The sequence below is a fragment of the Peromyscus leucopus genome, chromosome 4, assembly GCF_004664715.2.
Source record: "Peromyscus leucopus breed LL Stock chromosome 4, UCI_PerLeu_2.1, whole genome shotgun sequence".
In the NCBI taxonomy this organism is placed as follows: domain Eukaryota; kingdom Metazoa; phylum Chordata; class Mammalia; order Rodentia; family Cricetidae; genus Peromyscus; species Peromyscus leucopus.
Genome location: NC_051066.1, coordinates 145,624,567 through 145,650,430, shown reverse-complemented (window position 1 = coordinate 145,650,430; position 25,864 = coordinate 145,624,567). Strand labels below are relative to the sequence as shown.

The 25,864-nt window shown below is 48.4% G+C and overlaps 2 protein-coding genes across 13 annotated transcripts in view; both read right to left on the bottom strand.

The window, feature by feature from the left end:
* The window catches only part of Slc17a9 (solute carrier family 17 member 9), a 34,695-nt gene extending 23,325 nt beyond the window's left edge, over positions 1-11,370 (bottom strand). For 4 of the 10 annotated variants that reach the window (XR_005091454.1, XR_005091456.1, XR_005091455.1 and 1 more), the window contains exons 1-6: positions 10,559-11,368; positions 4,830-5,027; positions 4,316-4,455; positions 3,000-3,099; positions 996-1,126; positions 3-99 (exon numbers count right to left, since the gene is read on the bottom strand). Coding sequence is in view for 6 of the 10 variants with exons in the window: in XM_037205468.1 (XP_037061363.1) it covers positions 3-99; positions 996-1,126; positions 3,000-3,099; positions 4,316-4,455; positions 4,830-5,027; positions 10,559-10,650 (758 nt within the window). In the remaining 4 variants the exon portion in view is untranslated. Of the gene's footprint in view, positions 1-2; positions 100-995; positions 1,127-2,999; positions 3,100-4,315; positions 4,456-4,829; positions 5,028-10,558 lie in introns of all 10 variants that reach the window. The other 6 variants (XR_005091458.1, XM_037205471.1, XM_037205469.1 and 3 more) reach the window with 4 other exon arrangements.
* Positions 11,371-17,939: 6,569 nt separating this feature from the next.
* Positions 17,940-24,844, bottom strand: Gid8 (GID complex subunit 8 homolog). Of its 3 annotated transcripts, none has more exons than XM_037205466.1 (5): positions 24,202-24,299; positions 22,071-22,200; positions 20,598-20,818; positions 19,670-19,867; positions 17,940-18,860 (listed from the first exon to the last, which is right to left on the bottom strand). In XM_037205466.1, exons 2-5 carry the CDS (start codon positions 22,186-22,188, stop codon positions 18,687-18,689), a joined length of 711 nt encoding a protein of 236 aa, XP_037061361.1. In that variant the 5' UTR covers positions 22,189-22,200; positions 24,202-24,299; the 3' UTR covers positions 17,940-18,686. The 3 variants fall into 3 exon arrangements, with proteins under 3 accessions (XP_037061361.1, XP_037061362.1, XP_028741152.1); XM_037205467.1 differs by having other exon boundaries at positions 20,598-20,815; XM_028885319.2 differs by lacking the exon at positions 24,202-24,299 and adding an exon at positions 24,756-24,844 and having other exon boundaries at positions 17,941-18,860; positions 20,598-20,794.
* Between the last annotated feature and the right edge of the window lie 1,020 nt (positions 24,845-25,864).

Below are 25,864 nucleotides of genomic sequence, written 5' to 3'. Positions count from 1 at the left end.
ACCAGACAGAGGGCTTCCGGAAGAGTTGTCTCCAGGGCACTTTGGAGGGCCTGGCCATAGGCAGGCCTTGTGCCAGGACACCCAGGGCCAGAATAAGGTCTGGGGGAACAAATGATTTCACAGTGATAGCTCTCAGAACCAGGCACCCCATCTCTGTCCTTAACACAGCAGCCATTTAGGAGCTGCTAGGCAGAGGAGTCAAGGTGCATCTTACCATCCCTTCTAAGGAGTGACTATCAGGAGGCAACACCCTTCTAAGGAATGGCTATCAGAAGGGACCACCCATGAGAGTACAGTTCTATGTTTAACTCGTGCCTGTGTCTGGAGCCTCTCTGAGGCCTCTTCTTGCTACCTGAAGACTCAGCCTAGTCCTACCACCTGCCTTCACCTGCTAGATTCCCTATGTCAGCCTTAGCCTCGATGGAACCATATGATGAGAGTCCAGGGCTGGGGCTGGCAGGCTAAGGGATCAGCACTTAGGTTTTTGAGCTGGTCATTACTATCTTCACCAGGCAGCTATGATTACCCACAAAGATACCCTCAATATGGAGCCTGCTGATATTAGACCCTCACCTGAGATTCCAGCCACTCTTGCCTGTGCTCCCCCCTTACTCCCACCCCAACCCCAGGATGGGGTTTCCCTGTGTAGCCCTGGCCATCCTGTAGACCAGGCTAGCCTCAAACTCAGAGATATGCCTGCTTCTGCCTCCCAAATGCTGGGATTGTAGGCATGCACTACCGCCCATGTTTTTTGTAATATTGCCCCAGCTACAAGTGGCTTGGGAGATTAAGGTAAGAAGGGGACTCCACCCATGCTGGGGTGAAACCAAGCTAGACTTGAGTGGAATCATTTCTTTGATCTGTTGGTGGTGGTGCTCTGTCTGGGAGGAGTACATATTTATTCACTCTTCCCAGGAAAAGTTCATGCAACAGATGTTTGCGGCACTGTGGGGAGGGGAGGGGGCACACGGACTGGCCCGCGTGGCTGCAGTTACCTTTCTCATTCAGCAGGTACCTGTACACGTAGTACACCCAGAGCAAGGTGAGACCACCGGAGAAGTAGAAGACACTCTGCCAGCCACACCAGTCCAGGAGCACCGAGCCTACGCCCCCAGTCACCAGGGTCCTGGGAGATACAGAGGAGTGCCACAGTGACCTCGGTGGCTGTCCACAAATGAGTCAAGCCCCCAGGGCAAGAAGCTATGCAGATGGCCTGCCTCATCTATTTTGCTCTTCCGAGACTGGAGGTGGGACAGTTGGGCAAAGGGAATCTGGGAGCAGCTAAGGAGACTCAGCAGGGAACTGCTGCCGCAGCGTTTCTAATTTCTTTCTTCTAGACCTTCAAATTGCTGTACAATTTGTCATGTGAATGCTTGGGAGAAAAAAGGTAAGGATAAAAGGATAGCTTAGGAAACACTGAAATGAAAATACTCCTTTCCTCTTTCTTTTTCACCATGTGTTATAGAGGATAATATTCCAGAAAAACTTCTAAGGGCGAAAGCATGACTGCTAGCACCACGCCCACAGCCTCCCTCTTCCCTTTGGCTCCAGGGTACTATGGTCCCAGATGCAATAAATGGTACTTTTGCCTCACCCTCCAGCCTCCACCTATCACTCTGTGCACTCATCCAAGAAAGAGAGAGAACACTGGGCTCTGGTGTGAAGCTGAGCTGCCTTTCTTCTTCCTGTGCGTTCATCTGTGCCCCAGGCACAGCACCTGGGCAGTAGTCTACCCTTTCTCTCTCTCTCTCTCTCTCTCTCTCTCTCTCTCTCTCTCTCTCTTTTTTTTTTTTTTTTTTTTTTGGAGCTGAGGACCGAACCCAGGGCCTTGCGCTTGCTAGGCAAGCGCTCTACCACTGAGCTAAATCCCCAACCCTAGTAGTCTACCCTTGGTGGAGGCAGCACTTTCCCTCCCCAGCCCTCCTGGCCATGCATAGAACCCTGTCTGCTGTGCAGGACACCAGGACTGGGATTGAAGGTGTACACTGGACCCCTCTGTAGAATTTGAGCCCCATTGTTTCTTTGACACTCACACTTCACGATGTAAACTGTGCTTTTAGTGTTAAGTCAGACCACCCTAATCAGCAGAGTGGCCTCTGTGTTCCCACTTTCTCCACTCCCCATCCTGAACTCAGCAACAGTAGACCCAAGCCTGGATGATTCAGAAAGTCCCCATTAACCTCCCAGGAGTCCACCCAACATACTAGTTAGTGGCCCTTCCTCCATGCATGCTTACATAGGGATATCTCACAGAGGGTGGGGCAGCATCTGGCTCCCCTAGGGTAAAGCAAGTGCTCACCCACTCCACATGCCAGAGCCCCAGCTTACAGCATCCAGAAAGGCAGAGACATGCTGTGATGGTTAACTTTTATTGTCAACTTGACAAGATTTAGAATCATCATAGAAACACACCTCTGGATGTGTCTATAAACTGTTAAACTGTGGAGAGGAAGGAAGAACTATCCTGAGTGTTGGCAGCACCAAACCATAGGCTGAGGTCCCGGCCTGAGCTGTTGTGGTGGCAGACACCTTTAATTCCAGGTCTCAGGAGGTGGAGGCAAGGGACGTCTCTCTGAGTTCCAAGCCAGCCAGGGCACACAGTGAGACTTTGTTTCAAAACAAACAAAAACCAATCCCCCCTCCAAAAGGAGAAAGTGAACTGAGTATCAACATGTATCTCTCAGCTCTGGCAGTCATGCAATGTGTCCAGCTGCCTCATATTCCTGCTGTCATGATTTCCCTGCATGATAGACTGTACCCTCAAACTACCAGCTAAAGTAAATCCTGTCTTCTTAATTTGCTTCTTGTCAGTTGTTTTGTGGTGGCAACAAATGTAGCACTTCTCCCAGAATTGAGGGACAGCAACCAGCCATTGGAACCAAGCACTAGCCAACAGAGTTCTCAAGTACCTCTACCCTGACCATCACAGCTGGACTTGAGGAATGGACCTTGAGGGCTCAGGTGGAAGCTTCCTGAACCCTTGGAAGGTAGGGCCTTACCCGAACTGGGAGCCGGCACCCACAGTGCTGTAGGTAAAGGCCCTTTCACTCTCCTGAACTCTCTGGGACAGCAGACTGGTCAGGGCCGGGAAGTAAACACCTAAAACAAGCAGAGAATGCTGTCACCGGGTTCCCAGAGAAAGCCGGTGAGGGTCAGGACACCACTTGAGTTCGGGCTGTGAATCCAGAAGACGTCCGTGTCTCCTTTCCATTACCTCACTGGGTTGTAAGGGACCAGCAGGGCTGGGCTTTTGGCAACATTTAAGTAAGGAACCAAATTAATTCAGGGTGAGAGTTCTACAGAGCGATGTAAAACATCCCTTGGAGAACACTCTACTTCAAAACACCTCTGCCCCAGGCATACTACCTGGTCCTCAGGCTATTGTGCACACACACACACACACACACACACACACACACACACACACACACACTTATATGCCCCACATCAGCTCCCTGGAGACACTTGCTAGCCCTCCCACTAAAACATTTATGTGTGTACACACAGACTACACAGAAGATTCTCACCTGTGCTCTGGCACCCTCAGACACTTCCATATGTGTGCCATGTACACAATATACCCTTCCAGGAAAGTAACTCTACCTACTCTTCTTTGGAGAGTTTCCTCTGGTTTGTAGGCAGCTTAAAAGCTTGGAAATATCAGGATACACAATTCTAATCCCAGTACTCAGGAGGCAGAGGCAGGCAGATCTCTAAAACTTTGAGGCCAGTCTGGTCTACATAGTGAGTTTCAGGCCAGCCAGAGCTACACATAGAGAGACCTTGTCTCAAAATAAATAAAAAAGGCTTGAGTATTCTCTTCATTCTAGAGGGCTCTAAACCCCAGTCTAGAGAGACTCCTCGAAAGGTCCCTTTGTGGGTGTGGTAATAGGAACCCACAGCTTCCCTGTTGTTATTACTCACAATGGGGAGGCAGGAACCATCAGCCAGCTTCCCCTTTGGAACTTTTTATCACCATGTCAATAAATGGGGCTCCTTAGAAGGCAGTTCTTGTTCCTTGAGAGCATGAGACCTGGGACCTCAGCAGAGGTCAAAGACCCACCACCCTGTGAAGGAGAGCCATGGGGTTGGGTAACTCCATCATCTCTCTCTGCCCACAGATAACAAAGATATGGCAACACCCTCCCCCATCCCTGTCCTAGTGAATAGTCATTCAAATAAATATCTTAGTTATATAGAACAGACTTTTGAGCAAAGGATATAGGCACACGGGTGGGTATGCACAGGGCTCTCTCCACCCTTATCTGGCAAGGTTGAATGGCAACATCAGGAGGAAGCTGGAGATGGCCCTCACCTTGGAGCAGACCCGTAAGGATTCGAGAGAATGTCATGAAGGCCAGGTGGCCACTGCCAAGGTGGGCAAGCAGTGGTGTGACGACAGTAATGAAGCCCCAGGTGGAGGCTGACAGCAGGATGACCTTCTCTCCTCCGATGCTGGAGGAGACATGGGGACAGTCATAGGGATGAAGTACCTTTTGAGAGGGCTGAGGGAGCACCACCACTAACCACTGTTCAGAGCCTTGTGGTGGGCACTGCACGGCCTGCCCAAGAGAGTGGGGGCTGAGTGCTGTGTACGGGACTCAGTTTAGCCTGTCTGTTTCATGTTTCTGTACCCACTGCCCAGAGCTGCCACACCCGACCTCCTCTTCCTACAGGTTAAGCCTCTTCCCAGATACTTGTTGAGCTCCTCCCCCATCGGCCCCTCCTCTCCTGTGTGCAAGGGCAGGACTGACCATACTGCCTCTCTGAGGCACCCAGGTGATGGCCCCCCTTCAAGCCTGAGCAGTGGGGAGAGGGGGGTTGGTTACCGATCCCCAAGGTGGCCGCCCACCACCTGAGTCAGGCAGTAGCCCCAGAAGAAGCTGCTGAGCACGATACCAGCCTCCTTCTTGTTCCAGCCGAAGTCCTGGCTCATGGCAACAGTGCAGACGGGCATGGTGACTCGAGCGCAGTACAGCAGGCAGGTGCCCAGGAGTAGCATCCCTGTCCATGCCTGGCACTCAGGCCTGTGAGACACAGAGAGAGGTCAGGAACTGGAGAGGGCCCATAGACAGTCCTGATCACTCAGATACCTTCCAGAATGGAGTCATGCATACAGTAAGGGTTGGAATTAAGATCACCTCTTTGGTGGGGAGTTTGGCACTGACTTCTAGAAGATAAGGCCAATACTAAACACAGGGGCTGAAAATAGTACAAGAGCCCTCAAGATGTGGGCAGGTTAAATACATGACAGCACATTCACAAGGCTCAGAGCCTGGGTCCATGCTTCTGGCTGCCAGGACTACACCAGGATCCCAAGTTGAGGACCAGACACTAGCATTGCCCATGTTCTCAAGCCTCTTATTGACCACAGGGATTCAGAAAGGGAGCCAGAACTAGCAGACAGCTAACAACCTTCAGGGCAGTGGTGTGCTAAGTAGGGGAACCCAAAGAAGGCAAGGTTCAGGGGGAGCAGAAGGATCCCAGTACAGTCAGCCCTCGAAGGTCCCCAGGAAAGCTCTTGAGCCTTCCAGAAAGGGAGGCAGTCAGGAGAGGATATAGAACTGTGGGGGTAATTCACCCTGGAGGAATTCGGGCAGAGCAAGGTTGATGGGCAGTGAGATCCCACACAGCAGTGCAACTGGGAGCTCAGGGCTCGCACTTGTGTTGGGCTTGTTGTACATCGGACAGTGGGAAGGCAAACAGCCTCAGAGGGGAACAGACCCTGGCTAGGCTTCCAACTAAGAAAGGAGTTGGAGTGAGATATCTTGGAGTGAGATATGTGGCCCAATTATGGGGGCCAGGTTCATGCTTCCTGACAAGAGCTTTGAAGATAATTAACTTCCTGGTATATTTAAGGTCACATGGTAGGCTGGTGGGCTTAGCTGGATGGAAGGGTAGCAAGCAAAGTGCTCTCTCTCTCTCCCTGCCCCGCCTCCATCTTACTGTGCAGACTAGCCTAGAATGATGAAGCTTAGGGTGACTTCAGACTCAAAGCAATCCCCTTGCTTCAGCCTTCTGAGTGCTAGACCTACAGGTATAAGCTACTAACTAGCTTGCGGCTTCTTTTTCTCCCTTTTTTTTTTTTTTTTTTTTTTTTTCGAGACAGGGTTTCTCTGCGTAGCTTTGCGTCTTTCCTGGCACTCTCTTGGTAGCCCAGACTGGCCTCGAACTCACGGAGATCCGCCTGCCTCTGCCTCCCGAGTGCTGGGATTAAAGGCGTGCGCCAACACCGCCTGGCCTTTTTCTCCCTTTTTAAGACAAGGTCTCTCTATTTTGTCCCAGAGCTCACTATGTAGACCAGGCTGGCCTCAACGCACATGGATCCTCCTGCAGTGTTTTTAAAGGTGTGTGCTGCTATCTGCTGCTGCTTAACTTCTTCTTCTTCTTCTTCTTCTTCTTCTTCTTCTTCTTCTTCTTCTTCTTGTTTTGTTTTTTCGAGACAGGGTTTCTCTGTGTAGCTTTGGAGCCTGTCCTTGAACTGGCTGGCATCGAAATCACAGAGATCCACCTGCCTCTGCCTCCTGAGTGCTGAGATTAAAGGCATGTGCCACCACCTCCCAGCTGCTGCTAGCTTCTTAAACATTCAAGTTTTGGATTAATATCCACCCAGAGAATTCTGCTGACCGCAGGGATCTGATAGTGAAACAGGAAATATGGTATGCCCTCCAGACATGACCAGCCTCATCTGCTTTGTCTTTTTGCTCTTCAGTGAATTTGGATATCAGCAGTTTTATGAGAGATGGTGATGACAGACATGTAGGTCTGGGTATTGTTCATGAGTTTGATCACACATGCATAGATCTAAGGTCCACATTATTTCCCTCATCTCAGCCTGTAAAGACCCCAGCTCTCTACTGGGGAGAGAGATCTGATTCCTTTTTTTTTTTTTTTTCTTTCTAGAGGTGGAAATCAAACCTAAGATCTCACTCTTGCTAGGCAAGTACTCAATCACTGAGCCATGTCACTAGTGGGAGGTGGATTTGAGACTTGCTTTCCTGTCTCTGTGTGTGGTCACCTGGCAAGCAGATTCTTTTTTGTAAGAGTTTATTGTTTGAGTAGGCAAACTTGGCCTGATTCTGCCAAAGCAGAACAGTGGAGAAATGGCCCTTGGCCCATGAGACCCTCCTCTTAAAGACACCCTGCACAACAAATGTCAACATGAATATTCTACACAGCACTGGCCAGTCAGTCATCAGCCACTTAGAATATCCACAATGACTCACAAATAGTGATGAGCATACCATCCATCGAGGACAGCAATGGAGAATGTGGGTTAGGATGTTTGGGGATTCTGCATAACTATCCTCACGAGGATTCTAGAAGAAAACTACAGTTCAGATTTTTAAAATAGGAAATGGGTTTGAGGTCTAGGGAAGTGGGTGCTCCATACAAAAGAAAGAGGGAGGGCTTGGGGGAGGACATCTTCTCTGGGAGGGGGCAGACAGGGGGGTTGCATAACTGGACACAAGTCCTTTGGAAGTGGGCTGGAGTCTCGAGGCAGGTGACTGACACTGGCCACCCCCTCAACATAGGCACAGACAGAGCAGGGAAGAGACAAACTAGCAGATCTCCAGCTAGAGGACTAGGTTTGGGTGATCCGAGGCTGCAGCTGGGCTAGGTTCAGAGCTCCCTAGGGTAAGTGCTGGACAGAGTCACAGGTGAGAGCCAGGAGGCAGAATGGACAGCCCACGGGAGCAGCAAAGTCAAAATAAAACGGCAGAGAGAAGACTAAGAGCCACAAGCCAGGAACCCAAATTGTGTGATCAGTGTCTAGCAGGCGAAGAAGGTAGCATGGGCCTCAAAGAGCAGAGGAAGGCTAACAGTGAGACAGGTAGCAGGTGAGATGGGCTCCTGGGGACCAGCAGCAGTCCCCAGGCTAGAGTGCCAAGATTTTCCAGAGAGGTCAGGGGAGGTGGATACTTCTGAGGTCTTCTCTAGTAATGGCCAATGTGGTGTCCACTGTGTGGTAAGGAACCTCTGAACCCCAGAGTCAGGAATGAATCGCTTGAGTAGGTTCAAGAAGGACTGAGTCCTCTGCCACTTATCTGGGGACCCCAGGTACTGAGGAGGGCAGCAAGCTGGGAGCTTACCCAATATGATGTCAACAAGTTCCCTGCTGGTTGAGGGGGAAGACTCAGAGCTCAAGATACTCCCAGGCTGGGATCCCCAGATGCTACTTTTTTTCATAGAGAAGACAAGGCATGGATAGGCTAGCAGGCAGGAGGGATCATCATCTGGCAAGACTCCATGTGAATTCAGTGGGTCTGAAGCTTATTAGTTGGGGAAACTGCCAGCAGCTGGTGCAAGAAAGGTTTTGCCCCCATTAGCTGGTGCCACATGTACATGGCATAGTGTAGCTTGGTTCTTTCTCAGGCTTCTAGGAGCTGGGTTTCTGAGTCTTCCCCTCCTATCTCCTCAAGAGTCTGTTCTTGGATTTGACAGACCTCTTCCCAGTAAGAGCCCAGAACACAGCAACCCCCACCTTCCAATTCTGCTTTCATTTCTTGTCAGGACAGCGTCCTGAGCAAACATTGCTACTGGATTATTGAAAACACAGGTGACCAGTCAAGCATTAATGCTGCCCTGGAAAGTGTCCTGCTTGCCCTAAAGTGTTGTCCCACTTGTGGAAGCCCACTCTTAGGTGAGGATTCTATATGCAGCATAGGTGGCTTGTTTCAGCTGACTGGAGGCACAAGGATCACAGCAGGAGCACAGGAGCAACACTGACTCACCCACACAATCCAAAGGTGTCTTTCAAGAGGAGCTTTATTCCTTTATGTGACTAAAGCAGCAGAGTCACTTGTGTTCAAGAGAAACCCACCCAATATGCTACTCTTCCCTAGGTGCACCTATGAGTGCCCAGCCCTGTTATTGCTAGAAACTAGTTAGAAGCAGGAAGCCAGTTAGACCCACACCTTCCAAATGAGAGGTGTCTCTAGCTTCCTGATGGCGATGAGAGGTCAGAAAAAGCCTAGGCAACATCAAAGTTCTCCTGGTGGGGTCCTACCAGGCCAGCTGCTGAGGACTAGTTAGAACCTCAGGTCCAAGATCCCTCATCTTGCTGAGAGCTCTTTAGGACCAGGAGCTTGGGTCAGGATTGCCTGAAAAGCTCCACCTGCCTGATTGGAGCCAGAGCTCAGGCTGGCACTCTCAACAGGCATGATACTTCCTCCCAGACTTCTGCAGCCTTAGCTTCCTGTAGATGGCCTGTGCAGAACATCCGGGGTTGAGCAAACAGGTGGTCACATGGCCCTTAGTTCAGAAAGGGGAAATGTGCTGGCACCAGTGGCCAGAGCACCAGACAGACCATAGTGTACCCTGGTGCTATATCTCCCTAACTCAGCCTCCACCAACCTCCCCATCTCCCAAAATTTGCTGAGGAGAGCATTGCCTTCCAAGTCACAAAGAGGACTGGAAGAGATGGGAGGCAGACAGAATACTTATTGCTGTTACTGTTACCCCCACATGAGTTGAGAGTGACCTTGACCCTGCAAAATCCCCCAGAATTCTCAGCCACCACCTCTGCCAAAGGTGACTGGAGCATGCACACAGGGAGAGCAGTAAAGACAAGGGCCAAGCAGAGCCATTAAATTGTAACCTACAGCAAAATTGGCAGAACAGTTCAGAGTTCTCAGAAAGCCCACAGTGGTGCCTCCAGGGCCCAGGTGAGGCAGAGTCATTGGGATAAACATGGGGTAGGGTGGGAGGTAGCAAGCCAGAGAGCGAGAGCTAGTGAGAGCAGGCACACAATGCTCCTCTTCTGGCCCTCCCCTAATTGTTACTGGCAGGGGTGAGATCTGGTTTGGTGCCTCTCCATAACCTCCTGCTGTGCCTTTCAGCTGCTCCAGGAGGACCTTGAAATTCCTCCCAGGAGATCCAGGGCTCTTGCCTGAGGTGACTGGGAGGTGCCAAGGCTTGACTCTGGGCCCTGGGTCCAGCACCTCCATCTGGGGGCCTCAGGAACCTGAGCAGGGTGTGAGCTTTTTTGTACTCTGAATCTCCTCTTCTGGGCTCCCATTTGAACCCTCTCACAGTGGTCCTGTAGCCAGATGCCACCTTCTTGTACCTGGTTTCTGTGGGGCTACTTATTTGGAGGGCAGTGGAAACGGTGGGAATGGAGTATGAATGAGTATGGATGGTAACTGCTGTTTCCCTTCTTAGTTTAGAAGCCTTGTGAACTCAGGATCTGCCTCTCTGACACAGAGGTGCTGCTTGGATCCCTAAGCTGGGAGCATCTGTCTAGCCCAGTGCGTCCATCAAGTGTCCCAGACCTCAGAATACTGGCAGGGAGAAGGGCGAAGGAGCCATTTGCCAGATTTTGGTATTTGATTAGAAGAGGAGGGTCCCTTTACTTGGTTGAGCATCTGCGTTCTCCCTCTTCTTGGGCAGCTAAGAGGAGCATGCCAGTTCCAGAAGTGAAGGTAGCAGGTTACATACAGAGAGCCGAGGAGGCGCCCCTAGAGTCTGGTGCTCCCTGAACTCTGGTCCCGTGAAGTTGCGTCTCCCTAAATGTAAATGTCCTCCCTGCCCCGGCACCACCCACATCCCCATTCACCTGGACCATTGTGTATCCTCTGCTGCTGCAGATGGGGTCTTGCCGGCTTCCTCTGGTGTTGACTGCATCAGGCTGGAGCGCTGAGATGGCATGGGCACCGCTGTGTCCCAGTACCGTGCCCTCCCCTCAGGCCTAGGCCAACCCACAGGGCAGCACCGCCCAAGTCCACGTGTCAGTCCCAGTGCTTCCGTCTAGCTCTCCTAGGACGTGTCGCCCCCGGAATTGAGTCCCGCCCTACTGATGTCTGGGGAGGCAGGGCCAGGGACCTTCCAGCTCCGCAGCCCCAGGCTTGCCACTGGGACTTCCGGCTGGGGAAGAGAATTCCCTGGGGGAATTGTGGTCCCAGACCTGCCAGCAGTAACTTTCAGAGCAGTACGTATGGGGGTTTCTGGTCCTTGCTACAAAGTCCTGGGAGATAGTGATGAAAGACCTCATCGGGCTGTGAAACGGTCTAGTAAAAGCCAGGGATCAATCCATAACCAAATGCAAAGACAGTAAAACTTTAGGGCAGTCAACTTTAAAAATGGATCTTTGGGAGCAGAACTGAGCTGGTGATAGCACTAGGGGCAGTGAAGGTGGTCACTGGCCTTGAAATCCTGGGCAAAGGATTTGAGCAATGACCACCGGTTAGGCACTAGGGTGGGTCCCAGCTACACCTCACCTGCAGGCTTCTGGGGCTCCTTCCTTATACTGGCTCATCCCTCCTTTGTTTCCAGCTATCCTAAATAAATCCCTCCCCCATACAGCTGCAGGCAAACTGGGACACACCCACTAAAGGCTTCCCATTGCACTCAGAAGCTCCACTTTCTCTCCACCCTCCACACAATGCCTTATGAGCCTTCAACAGCCCAGCTCACAACAGGTCTTCACTATAGTATACATACGTATTAAAAAATATTAGGACCTGAGGCTAGGGTGTGCCCAGCATATGTGAGGCCCTGGATTCAATCTCCAGTACTGGGGAAAACAATCAGGACCTAATAAAAGTAAGGTCAGTCTTCCATCTACATCAGTTATCCAGTAGGACACAAAGATGATGGAAGAGAAAGGCTTGCTTCCCTAGCAGCCCAGGGATTGTATGTTAAGTGTACAGTACTAGTAAGTATGTTCTCTTCTAGTTACCCAATTTATTATGTGACTCTCTTCAGAAACTGTATATGAAAGATCCAGAATCACAGAGCAGGGCAGCTGTTTAGCATTTCTTCTTGAGGGGGGTCACTGTTCTGGGGACAGGTGAACAAAAGTAGAGAAGGGATGCTACCTTAAGTAGGTTGAATGGAGGAGGGACCTGTAAGATACATGAGGTCTGCAGGAGTAGCCACAGGGTGTTTGATATACATATCAGGCCAGAGCCTCAACAACAGGGTGGATAGCTACCCTGCCAGAGTTAACAGGGCAGGTGAGGCCAAGGTACAGGGGAGACTTCACTAGCAAATTTTGAAGACAGAGTTCCCAACCCCTCAGTGTTGGGATACCCCAGCTGCCATGTGAATAGTTGAGTAATAGCCAAGATAATGCTGGGGGGGGGCATTCCTCCCCAGGTTCCCAGTCACTAAAGCAGAAGGCATGGGTACAGCCAGAATTGCCTGAAAGATCACATCTAGCTGGGAGGTGAGCAACACCAGAAGTTGGCAGTAGCTGGGGTGGACATTCTCTAGTTGATACTATGAGCTGCCCTACACCCAACTGACAAAGCCATCTTTGCAGTTCAAGTTGGAAAATTCCATGTGGAGACATTAGATAGGTAACATCTGTCATAGTCCTCTGGAGCAATGGCTGTGCCTTTTGAGTGCATCTGCCTGCCCCATGTCAGCATGTTTTGTTATACAAATCTGGCACAGGGAGCCATGGCACGGTTCCTTGAGCTGAGAGACTCACTCCTTGCCGCTTATACTGTCATCCTGGCTTTCTTAGATCTTTGCTTATTTCTACTGAGAAGGCAGTCTGGGTCCAGATGACTGCGTTCATGAATAAAAGCAACTCCCAGACACTACCTTGGGCCTAAGCCTCCAAGACTCCACTTAATCTCTGCCTCTTCTGTAACCCAACACACACAATTCAAAGGTGAGAAGTCCAAATAAACCAGAGAGAAGAATTAGATTTTACTCCATTAGTGACAGGCATATGTAACAAATAAGACTTTGTAGCTGCAGAGCTCTCCAGCTACCAGACTTCAGGAGCCAGATGTAGTGTTGCATGCCTGCAGCACAGATGTAGCCAGACTGGGCTACAAAGTTAAGATCTGAAAAGAAGAAAAAAAGCTTTTGGTACTGAACGTAATTTGTATCCACCTTCTAAGCCAAATGTGCACATGGTAGAGAAGAGTTCAAGCAGCTAGGTCTGAGTCTGCGGGAAGCCAGACGGTGGACATCATGATGACCAAAGATGCTTGTGCGTGGCCAGTTCCATTCACAAAATTATCTCTGGGGCTCTGGAACAGCTCTTTTTTGGGTGCCTTCAGCTGAACCTTGTAAACACCAAAAGTGCTGAGAAACACGGCCACCACCTCCACTACTTCCTCACTCTCTTCACACCAGAGTTCCAGGTGACAGGACAGCCTGTTTTACTTTTGAGAACCAGCTGGGGAAGGTTGTCAGATATCTGACCTATGAGAGGGATAATTCCTGTGTGTACATGTGTGCATGCACATGGGTGAAACCTGTAGATGTTTACAGGAAAGGGGAAGTCAGAGCTGTTTAGAGCCTATCTACCAGGCATTGCAGGTCCCGCTTTAGGAGACTGGTAGTCATGCATGGCATAGTAGATTCAGGAAGTGGACAATCACATGCACGATAGTAGTGTAGTAAGGATATAGTGTAGTAGCTGTCTTCCAAAAGCCTCCAATCCAGAGTCTCCATCAAACTTTCAGAGAAGCCAGGCAAAAGAAATTTCATCAGGACCTGCATCTAAGAAAGAACTTCCTTGAATTCACATGCAAATGGCTGGAGAGATGGCTCAGTGATTGAGAGCCCTTCTTCTGACAGAGGACCTGAGTTTGATTTCTAGAACCCACATTATAGCTCACAACTGTCCATAATTCCAATTCCAAAGGATCTGATACACTCTTCTGACTTCTGTGGGCACTAGGCACATATATGGTGCATGAATATACATCTAGGCAGAACACTCATCCACATAACATTTTTAAAAATCTAAAGGAAAAAAAAAAAGTTATATACAGGCAGCATCCTGTAGTCATATCTCTTGATTACAGTTAGGCACAAACAGTTCTGCAGTTTTCTTCTGTATTAGGGTCACACTGGGCCCTTAACTTGGTCTTCATCTAGGGGCATGGATAAGATTCAGATACAGCAGACTTCCACAACCCTTTAAACAACCATACCCGCCTGAGGCCACACATTCCTGCCTTACCAGTCCACCAGATTTACATGTAACCCCATTGATGAGTAGTTGCTCAGGACTTAATACCACTGGAGATATTCTGCTTCCAGAACAGGCAGACTATTTTAGGACATATTACCCATAGTGCACAGAACTGTGTCAGAGTCCGTAACAGGTAATGACACCAGGGGCTAAATTTTGTGTTCTTTCATATAAGTATAAAGTCTCAAGTCAGGATGGCATTCCAAAATTGAGGGAAAGCATTCATGATAGGCAGATGGTCTCCCAAATTCCACAGATTCAACATGTAAGAGTTCACATTCAAGCATACAAGAAGAGATCTCTGCCACTGGGAAGTTTAGCATCATTCTCTGGAAGCTTGAGGGAACTGTGAGCGATGGTCAAGAGTGCCACATCATGGCACTGCCATGAAGGGCCCAGGGATGGTAAAGGCCCTTTCCTGTATACAGTCACACCCACCACCCAGTGCAGGATGCTTCTGCAGTGTGCTGCTTGGTGCCCTTGGAGGCTTCTTTTCCCTGCATTTCCCTCAAGCCTGATTGAGAAAACGGCCATGGAGAGGTCCACACTGGCCAGCAGCGTGGAAGCCACTGCACACACAATGCACAGTGCACCCACAGCCATCTCATCCTGAGGCCCAGGAATGCTGCAGCTGTCAGCGGGGTGGACTGGCATTATACTGAGGCATGGTAGTGCTTGTATTTCTGATGTCTGGAAGCTTTCTTGTAATAAGGTAAACACTGCTGAAGTGGGGACAGCAAAACCAGAGTGCAGATACATCTTCCTATGCTTGCAATTCTACACTGACTTGCATTTCCCCCAGGGAAATGGGGGTGGGGGCGGAGCTTTCAGACAACCATTCTGGGAAAAACATGAAAACTTGTACTAACAAATCGCAGCAAGAAGCCAGAAGCTACCCATCTGTACTTCTCAGATGTGTGGCTGGGTCACAAATGCCCGCGAATGAAGAATTACAGATAAGTATGCACATGGGTACTCTAGTAAGCTAAGGATTTATACAGATTCTACACATCTATTGATGCCAAACCAGCTTACTAAGCATCACAAAAAAGCAACACGTGTGAAACAACAAAAAAATGCACATGGTGTCAGAAGAAGACAGGTTAACAAAGCAACAGTGAGTGAAGGCTGGACATCAAGACTGTAACCGTGCATGTCGTCCACTGCACACAATTCAGTGTGTTCAGATGCAGGGTGTGCACAGACCACTCTGTTCACTTGACACTGGAATTTGGTCTTTTGTTCATTCTGAGACTGGACAGCAAGAACCTGTAAGGGAATCCCATTTCATTCTCTTGATGACATCAGTGTCTTTATCATGGAACATCTAAGAGTCCTTCTGGAACCCTGGTTCCTCCTCTCTAAAACTAATAGCACAGGAGAAAATAAAGACATCACACTGCCCACCTCAGGTTCACAGGCCTGACCTCCAAGACACTATTCTTCAGCTACATACACTATAGAGGTCTCAAACACCAACTCCAAACTATAATTCAAGTGACAAAACTAATAAATCCTCATCTTTAGTGTGCAATAATCACCTGCTTTAGAAAATTTCAAACTGGGGTTACTCCTTGCACAGCTCTATGATATTGAAAGAGTATCAGAATATTCTTTTTTTTTTTTTTTTAGGTTTTTCGAGACAGGGTTTCTCTGCGTAGTTTTGCGCCTTTCCTGGAGCTCACTTGGTAGCCCAGGCTGGCCTCGAACTCACAGAGATCCGCCTGGCTCTGCCTCCCAAGTGCTAGGATTAAAGGCGTGCGCCACCACCGCCCGGCCAGAATATTCTTATTTCATTTATTTCAAGGCATTGTTCATTAAAAGGAGCAAAAAAGAAATAAAGCTACTTTGTAAAAAGCCATAAGCACTTTTTTGAGTGAGACTCAGACAAGTAGAAAAACTAATCTATCCTGCATGCTCAAGTAGCTTAACTTCATTTGTCTGCTGCAACAGAAGTCTACATGTACTCCCTTGGGAGGGGATGTCTAGGCACTGGCAGATCATGGATAAATAAGCAGTTCTATTTGAAGTCCTCGAGCCTTGCTGACATCTGTGGTGTTGGCTGATTAAGTGACTGACTGAAGTGGTAAGATGTCAACACCTTGTCTTACGGCCATTTAACATTTCATGCATGCAACAAGCCTCTTTTGTGGATTTGTGGATAATCTCTACTGAGGGAACTTCCCACTACTATACATTTCATGCCCTCTAGTTTTAAGAACATATCAAACTGATTTGTTATATGAATGATCTTATATATATATTAACAAAAGATACAAATATGCTGGCTATCTGGTGCTATTTTGTTTAAGAAAGGATCTCATATATAATATAGCCTAGGCTGGACTGGAAAAATCCTTCCTCAGCCTCATGAATACTGTAATTACAGGCAGGAGCAACCACACCTAACTTTATATAGTACTTTAAAAACAAATACTGTATCTTTACTGATACCCCTCCCCAACTTCTGCTTCATTTAACTTACTAGCTACCTGAAAATTAAAACTTCCTTTCCTTCTACCTTTAAAAAAAAAATATTTGCTGGGCAGTGGTGGTGCAAGCCTTTAATCCCAGCACTTGGGAGGCAAAGGCAGGTGGATCTCTGTGAGTTCGAGGCCAGCCTGGTCTACAGAGTGAGTTCAGGACAGGCTCCAAAGCTACACAGAGAAACAGTCTCAAAAAAAAAAAAAAATTAAAAATATATAAAAAATTGTCTGTGTATGAACATGTATAAACGCACCTGCATGTCTGGGTATGCGGAGGCCAAAGAGAGCATCAGATCTCCAGGAGCTGCAGTTATAGGCATCTGGGGAACACCTGACTTGTTATGTGTGTGCTGGACTCTTGGTCCTTGTGATTATTCGTCATGTCCTCTTAACCAGCATCCCATCTCTCCAGTAACTCCTTCCATCTTATTCTTATCCTCAAACCTAATGAGAGGCTACATCTGAAGACGATGTTGAAAGCCACCTGTTTAGGAGGTAAGGGGAGGTCTGCTCACTCCTTACTCACAGACCAGAAGAGCAGTGTGTGTGTGTGTGTGTGTGGGGGGGGGTCGTAATGACAGCAACAATTTTATCCTTGAGCCTGTTGCTAATGTGATCCTAAGAATACTGCCAAAGCACCTGCATTCTGTAGTAAAAGCAGAGAGCTGGAAGACACTTCATCCCATCCCAACAAGGAAGGTATCCTGTGGGAGAAAAATAGATACTGATGAATACTGAAGTATGGACATGATAGAGGCAGCTGGTTAGTTGTGCTACCTGAGCAGCTTAGGTGCCAGCAAGCTGAACAAACCCAGTCTGACCCAGCTGTCAGTATGCACTGTACTGCTCAAGAACAAGGCCAACAATCCAAATTCAGTAGTTACTAAGGACACTGCTTGTCAGCAATAAGACCAGAACTCTTTGCTCTAATGTCAGACAGGCAAGAGCTTCTACCAATGGACAGTGCCCATATCATCTCCACCATCCGTATCCATGGCTAACTGGCTGAGGGCTCTGCAGGTCTGTGCGTCCACATCCCAGCCTTCAGCACTGCTCTAACAAGGCCCAATCAGGCCTGGGCCACTGCCAAGAATCAACCAAACACACCTGCCCCGGCATGACACATGTATATGCTCAACACTCTGATCACTGACCTACACATGCACCTCACACCTCATAGGTAATGTCCCTCCTGCCTTCCACTGAGTACGTAACAAATAGCTCGTGAGAATCAGGACACTGTAGCACTGCCGACATAGAAGCACAAGAAACTACTTTGCCAAGCAGAAGTTCAAACTAGCTAGCATGAACACCCAGTCCTGTGAAGCCTGAGACCACCCAGCCATCCCCACCAACACCAGGTTGCCTTGCTGTCATGGAGGGCATTCCCTAGGCACATGGACTTTTCAACTAGTCCTTCAGGTATGGGTAAAGGTGCTGTCCCTATGCCAATAGGGACAGGACACCCAAAAAAGGGCTGTGTGGATGACAATTTTTTAGAAGCCATTGTGGTCATTTTGGAAGTAAAGAGAAATCTTTATTTTCAACAAAGTTGCCTACAAGAGATGGTTCACTGGTCCATTATGAACGAATCTCTCATCACATACAGCACCAAAAAATATATTTAAAAAATTAAGAAAACACAGCCTCATCCCTCACACACACACACACATTCCCTCCCAAAAGCCACACAGCCCACACCAAAAAGTAAAGAACTAAATCAAACTCAATACCCGCACACAAGTTATCTTTGAATTAAGATTTACAAATTTATATATTCTTTCCTATGAAGGAACACAAAGAGGAGGAAAAGAAAAGAAGAAAAGGGGTAAGGAAAAACTTGAAGAAGGCCTGATAAGACCTAGGAAAATAAAACACTGCCTGCCTGCACGCTAGCAGAAAGCAAAAGAACATCAGTGCTTTTCCTATGCTGTGAGCGTGAGGCCTTCAGCTGAAATGACACTCCCTAGCAGTGCAGCACACACGCAGCAAACCAGATCTTCCAGAGCCAGCAACACTGAAAGCACTGGGATAGTCAACTGCAGTGTGCAGTGCTCAGGACGCAGGGCATGGCAGAGGTGGTGTCTTCCATCATGGGTTTGCCAGTGTTTAAAAAGGCCATTTCCCCTTTTTAAACAATAAGGGCCAAAGAAAATGACAGGGGGAAAGGTTCTCTACTGCAGTGACAAATCTGCCAGTCGCAGACAGACGGGAACGAGTCCTGTGCTGGTTGACAGTGCTGGGTCCGTGCACAGGCTCTACTTGGGCTCCTCAATCACACCTTTGCTGAGGTCTGTCATTTTGGGATATTTTACTTTCTTCTGGTCTAGCTCATTCTGAGCCCAAAGTAGCAGTTTCAGTAATTTTGCCAGCTTAGGTGTGGACTCTCGGTTTTCGTAATCCAGAACAGCCTGGTTAACTTCACTCCACACCTAGAAAAGAAACACATCCAATAGAGATGGCCACATACATGTACTACCAGCAAGTCTGATATATACTTAAGACATCTTTTTGTTGTGCTAGGGATAGAATCCAGGTCCTTAAGCACGTTAAGCAAGAACTCTATCATTAAGCTATATCCATCCCACCTGGATACTGTTCACACCCAAGAAGCTCGTTACTCATTTAAAAACACATTAACTGCGTGGCTATAAGCCACTGCAGTCCTCATCTGAAGGGGTCTTACACTTTGGTCAGCAAGTGCCCTGACCCTTTTAAACAAGTGTTGTGAGGACTCTGAGGGAGAAGAGCAGCACAATGGCTCTGTGAGCTCCCTGCAGGCAAGCTTAAAGAGACATCTCAAGGCCTTAAGGATGGGCAGTCCTTCTAACGCGGTGTGGAGAGGACAGAGCCCTAGGAGAGAGGGATCCAGACATGGGAAAAGGAAGACATGGGCCTCAGAAGCAATGAGCTGTCATGCCTGCAGCACACAGAAGGAACAAGAAAAAGTTTCAGAAGAATAAACAGATCTTAAGTTGAAAATACTTAGGATACCCATTTCTAAACTGACAGGAAGAAGGTTAAGAGAAGAAAAATTGACAAAGGGTTTTGGATACTAACAGTCACAATGCTGCTGCTCCTCGTTTTACCAGATAAAGGGTACAGATGAGAGGAGCTGCTGGTGTCCTACTGGAGGACCCTAGCCCAGTGTGTTTCACCCCATCACAAACGCAGCCTGTGTACCCTCTTCCCACAAGTCCCGAGTGTCCACGAACAGAGCTCTCCCTTTCCAGTCTTTTACCTTTTGCCTTTGCATCATGTGGAGAAGGTCTCCAAAAGGTGACTCCTCAGGGCTATCGAAGGCCAGTAAGGCCAATGTACGCTCCATTTCTGTGAGGCACTCTCTGCTTTCCTCACCCTGTTCTGCGAGCTGCGTTTGGGCAAACTCCAACGCTGCTTCTGTCTCACGCTGACGGATAAGCTCGATCAAGTGCTGTTGCTGGTCAGTAACAAAGACAGACACGCTGAGCTACACACAGTCTTATAGATGACATCCAGTATGATCAACAGCAAAGACAGCCAACCCTGGCTGGCACACACAGTCAGAAGTCTATCTTACGTGCTGAGGGCGTAACTCAGGGTTAAAGCACTTGGTTAGCATGCAGTCAAGGCCTGGGTTCTACCCACACCACCACAAAAAGAAAAAACAAAGACATTTCAAAGGAAAGGCTTTTCTAGCATCTCTAAGTTAGTACATTTTCATTTTAAAAGCAAAAGGAGAGGTTGGTGAGATGCTGCAGTGAAAGTGCTTTTTGACCAAGCATGCTGTCTCGGTTTGACTCCCAGAACCGGTGTAAGAGTAGAGAAAGGACTCCCAGGATGGTCCTCTCACTACCATACATGCTATGTGCTCGTGTTCTCTCTCTCTCTCTCTCTCTTCTCTTCTCTCTCTCTCTCTCTCTCTCTCTCTCTCTCATACATGCTATGTGCTCGTGTTCTCTCTCTCTCTCTCTCTCTCTCTCTCTCTCTCTCTCTCTCTCTCTCACACACACACACACCTTTAAAAAGTAACTAGTTTCTATACAGTACATAAAGCAGCAGTCACCTCAAAGCCTGTCCCCTTCTCAACACTAAGCAATGTTCTACTAACACCCAACAGCCAACGTCTTTCTGAGCCTTTGCGAACAAGCGTAACTTACCAAGCATCCACATCAGACTCTAAAACTCACCTGAAGGTGAAAGTAAAGATAGCGGTTTGTGTCCAGGAGCTCTGGGTGGAGGCTATTGATCAGGGCGATGGCCTCCTGGATCTGACCCTTCAGTATCATCTCCCGAATCTTGATTCGCTCATCAAGTGTTTCTAGATCCACACTTGGTTCGATCCCAGACTCCATTCGAAACTTCTCTGCTGCTTCCTTAAAGCCCTCTGAAAAGAAAACTATCTTCACTGCTAGGAAAGATAACCAGGAATTAAGGCTTTGTACCTCTAGAGAACCCAACCACCATTAAAATGATCCTACATATAATCACACTTTCCTAGGGACTTGTTTTTTTTTTTTTTTTTTTTTTTTTACTATTTTTGTGATTAATAGTGAATGCTATAATTCATTTGCAGCTTTCAAAAACTCTAGCCTCCATCTGGGGGTTATAGACTGCTAGCCCTTGTGTGCTGTGACACCTTCAGAGCAGGGATTATAGGCTGAGATGCCAGAACAACAGAGCCAACGCCGGGTGAGGCAGACACCTTGTTGGATCTTTACAGGGCCACTGTGCTTTGGTGCCACCTTACCCACAGGAGCCTGGTGAAACGGCAGGGCCAAGATTTCTACAGCCACTTTCTAAGACATTTTAGCAGAAATTAATTGGAGGGGTGCAGGAAGCTAAAGATTACTGGAACACTTCCACTCTTTGCTTTTGAAAATTGGGCAGGATAGCTGACTCTCTCACTCCAGTTGACAATAACCTTCCCCTGAAACAGGAGCATCAAAGTGCTGTTTTTCTGCATATTCCACCATTTCCCTTCCCTTCACTGTTCTGAGTTGGGCACACCTAGAAACAGGCCAGAATATTTTTTCAAGCTGGCCAGAAGATCAGAAGATATCAATTATTTGGGCTTTAAATCTACTCAAACTTTTCTTTCTTTCCTTCCTCCTTTCTCTCTCTCTCTCTCTCTCTCTCTCTCTTTCTCTCTCTCTCTCTCTTTCTTTTTTTAAATTCTGAGACAGGGTCTTGCTGTGCAGTCCAGGCTGGCCTAGAATTCAGAATCCTCCTGCCTCAGCCTTCTGAGTCAGAACACTCTTAATAATCCTGAAGGCTTAACTATAAATTGTCAAGAGCCAAAAAAGGATGTTCCTTTAAGGTCTCAGAGATCTGGAGCAATTATTTTATCGACAGGAAAAGTATTTTTTTTTTTTTTTTACGGAGTAGGGAAGTTGAGAAAAGGTCTCATATAGCACAGGCTGGCCTTGAACTCAAAATCCTGCTTCAGTCTTCCAAGTGCTGGGATTACGGATGTGAATCCACTTAGGGCTAGAAAAGGCCATCTTGAACATGTCCATTTGATTTACAAATATCAAGTTAACATTGTGTTTTTATGATTTCTCAGCATAACCTAATATCATTATGCTTCAGGGGTAAAGGGCTACTTATTTAAAAAGAGAGAGCTACTGCCAAGTGGTGACACCCTCACAGCCAGGCTTTACCTGTGACTAGGTAGTTCATGATGAGACGGTTCATATCTGCTCGTTGAACATGTAAGTTATTGAGCTTTTCCATCCATTCATCTTTGGTTATTTCATCGGGTTTTTCTGCATAACTCATTATGATTTATTTCTACAGGATAAAGATACAACAACTGAGGAAGAATTATATACCCACTGTAATCATTTCAGAAAATAAACACAGCAGTGTAGTAAGAAGTGGAAGAGTAGGAGGATACTTTTAATCTTGAGACAAGCAAAAAAGGCCTGAGAAAAATACATGTCTGGGTAAAATAAAGAAGGTCAAGGGTGGGAAGTATGGTCAAGGGTGGGAAGTATGAAATGAAGAGATCAAGACATCAGATTGGGTCAGATAGAAAAATCATCACACTCTGAAGGAGGTGGTTAGTTTTGAAGCTAGGTATAAAGGAGAGCTATATACTAAAAATTTTATGCCATGATGTAAAAAAGGAGGCACCAATCAAACAGGCAAAATGAAGACAAGTCTTAGTGAAGGATAGATCTTCTCCAACTCTTTTGTTGGAACACACACATAGTGAAAGCAACTTAACATTCCTTATAAGGTGGTACACAATGCCTCCTGCAGTGCAGCAATTGTATCCCTGCATTCTAGAAAGATTCTAACACGCACCAAAGATGTGCTGTTCACCAATACACACCTCAAGATGGCAAAAATGTGGACACCACTCCCCAAAATGTTCATTCAACAGCCTGAATAGAGGCAGTTATATAGATGACATGACCAAACCCTTGGGCAGGTGTGTTCTGAATGTGGAATTCTGCAGCTTGCACAGAGATAATATGGCACAAGTTCCCATCTGCTTTATGTATGACAGCCTCTCCAGAGACTAGGGAGCATGGTCCAAGTACACATCATTTATTCAGTGAAACACGCTTATTCACACTCAGTGTAAAGAAAGCTAAAAGATGTTATCAAGTTTTGCCAACAAACAGGTTTAAAAAAACTGTTTTGGCTGGGTGTGATGGCACACAATTTTAATCCTAGCATTTGTGAGGTAGAGCCAGGTAGGTCTCTAAATTCATAGCTAGTCTGAGCCTGGTCTACAGATCAAGTTCTGGGCCAGCAAGAGTTACATGGTAAGACCCTGCCTCAAAAATAACTAAAATTAAAATACTGCTTTTACATTCAGAGTATTTAGACTTCAGAGGGATTATGGTTGTGCATCACTTTAAAACAGTAATGGGAATGGGAAAAAAGTTAAAACAGAAGTCCAAGCGTGACCTGAGTTTTGCAAAGTCAAACAGGAAATGAACTACATGCACATCTTTAGCACAAAATATTGAGTACTTTTAAGCAAAGACATGGAATCTGACAGGAATTGTTTCATGTGGGAGGAAGGCAGGATAGCAGAGCCACAAGAAGGCAGCTGGGGTAGCTTGGGAGCATCAGCTGGAACATTTTCCGGATTACATATATCTCATGGATATTATTTTGCACACTGCAAATGATAAGCTACTTTGCTTTAATAAATCATAAAATTGAAAGATAGCTTTGGTTTCTGGGCTGACAAGGGAATGCCTACTGGGTGGGGAGAGCTAAGCAGTCCAACAAAGAGACATCCTAGTGCTGTCATAGAGGGCAGCAGAAGAGAACAGACACTCAAGATCAAGTTTTGGCCTCCAAATCAATGACGGCTGTTGCTGGACTAAGTGTGAAGGAACAAGAGAGAAGGAAGAAACATGGGCAACCAGAGACTGCAGGTTTCGAGTGCCAGGTCTTAGAAATGGGACCACAACAACGTGGGAGGGGTGCGAGTAGAACAGGTTGGAGGAGCAGGGCAAGTCTGGGTGCAGAGGACTCCGGATTACAGGTCCTGGGACCCACGCTGGAAACAGTAATTAGGGAAACACATTTACACACGCTGGGAGGAAAGTTATTTAAGCAAGAGTGTTTTTAAAAAAGCCCACTTTTGGAGAATGTGGTCAGAGAATGCAGAGGGGCTTAGAATTTGAGGCATACTAGGACTTCTAGTTCTGGAGGACTTGGAGGCCCCAGAGCCTGAAAGGTAGCCGGGGAGGCGGGAAGTGAAACTCAACGGGGTTGTCATAGGACTGTGCCTCTCCATAGCCACAGGATAACAGCAGAATTTACCGATTCAACTTTTATTCTGGATACACAGGTAAGCGAAAAATTAGTCTGGGGAAATGTCCCCCAATTAGGCTCCTTCCTCTCCATTTCCACTCGGCAGCCTGAAGCAGTTACCCAGCAAGACTGCGGACAGAGAGAGACCCGGCGATAGTGTTTCTCTAAGAGTCTGTGATCCCAAATCCAGCGATTACACAGTCGATAGGGAAGCACCCTGAGCCCTGAGGATGACTTTCAACGAAGCAACTGATTGCATCTTCACCTTTCAGTCTCCGCTTTACTGCGGCTTTCATCACTGAGACGTGGGAACATTTGCAAACTATTCCGGTCCCGGTAGCACCCCAAGTGAGCGCAGCCTCCAGACCTCCCGCTCCGTGGCAGGGCCGCGGAGGGCAGGGCCGACTTCCCTGACCCCGGCTCCCTCCGCGGGCTTCGGATACCCGAGGCAGGTCAGCCTGGCGGGCACAGGCCCCCAACCTTTGACCTCCGCGCCTCGGCCCACCCCGGAGCCCCGTGAAGACGCTCGGCACCGCCGCCGGCGCCCGCTGCGGCCATCTTACCGTGCGGATCCCGCCTCCCGCGCGACAGGGTCTGGGCGGCGGCTCCGCGGCCGCTCCCGGGGCCGGGGAGGGGCGGCAGCGACAGCTGGAGATAGAGGTGGAGACGGAGGCGGAGGCCGCGGCGGAGGCGGGGGCGGGGCGCGAAGCGGAGGTAGACACACCGGCGTCCGCCTCAGACACCTCTCGCGAGATCACAAGATCTCGCTATGCGAACGAGCAACCAATGGAATCCTCTCGCGAAGGGGCTGGGCGGGCGGTCACCGGACACTTGCACTTCGACTTCCGTTTTTGCGCATAACTCTTCGGCGGTGCCCTAGCTCTACGGGTTGGCGCGAGAGTCAAAAGGCCTATGTGCTTTCTGCGTAAGATGGCTGCTGCGGGGGCGTCTGCGTACTGAGTGCTAGCACGGGGATGGAGACGTGTAGACTGAGTTCGAGGCAAAGGTCTTAGCTCTTTTCTTTTTTTGTATGTGTATGGAGCTGGGGGAGGGATTCAGGTGTGTGGGGACGCGGGGATGCGCGAGAAAGGGAGGGCATTCTCCGTCTTGCAGTCCTCCGGGCTCTAGTCCCAAAGGCAAGGCCTCCGGACGTAAGCGAGCGCCTAGGATTTTGCTCCGCGGACGTTATAATCGAGGCCAGATCAGCGTCAGAACAGCGCTGCCTAGAGCTCGAGAGCGGACTTCGGAGACTCCTGTTCCCTGGGCAGGGACGCCAGGTTTCTGGGCACTCTCGAAGGTGACTCCTTAGTGTTGGGGCTCTCAGGGATGGGAGCATGCACAGAAGTGACTCCCTGCTTCTAAGGCACTCACGGAACGGAGCGGATCCATGCTTCAGAAGCGCTCACGGTGGGGACTACCCCCGGGCACAGAGGGCCTTCCTACTTCTAGGCGCTCACAGAGTGTACGCCTCTTAGCTGCGTACGGTGGGGGACCCTGCTCGAGTCGCCGGCAGAGGGGATTCCTGCCGCCGGAGAAGGGACCCCCATGCACTGGGAATTGTGGTTACTCCTTGCCTTGGGATGGGTCCTAAGAGCTTGCGGTAAAAGCTGGGGGTAGCTGGAGGCCCTAGAAAACTGCCTGGCTGTAGTTGGTAAATAGATATTTGCATGTT

Coding starts and splice junctions, on each gene's coding strand:
- Gid8 (XM_037205466.1), bottom strand. CDS start 22,188: ATGAGTTATGCAGAAAAACCCGATGAAATAACCAAAGATGAATGGATG. Junction 20,819..22,070: donor CATGAACTACCTAGTCACAG/GTAAAGCCTGGC, acceptor TATCTTTCCTAG/CAGTGAAGATAGTTTTCTTT. Junction 18,861..19,669: donor ACATGATGCAAAGGCAAAAG/GTAAAAGACTGG, acceptor TTTCTTTTCTAG/GTGTGGAGTGAAGTTAACCA.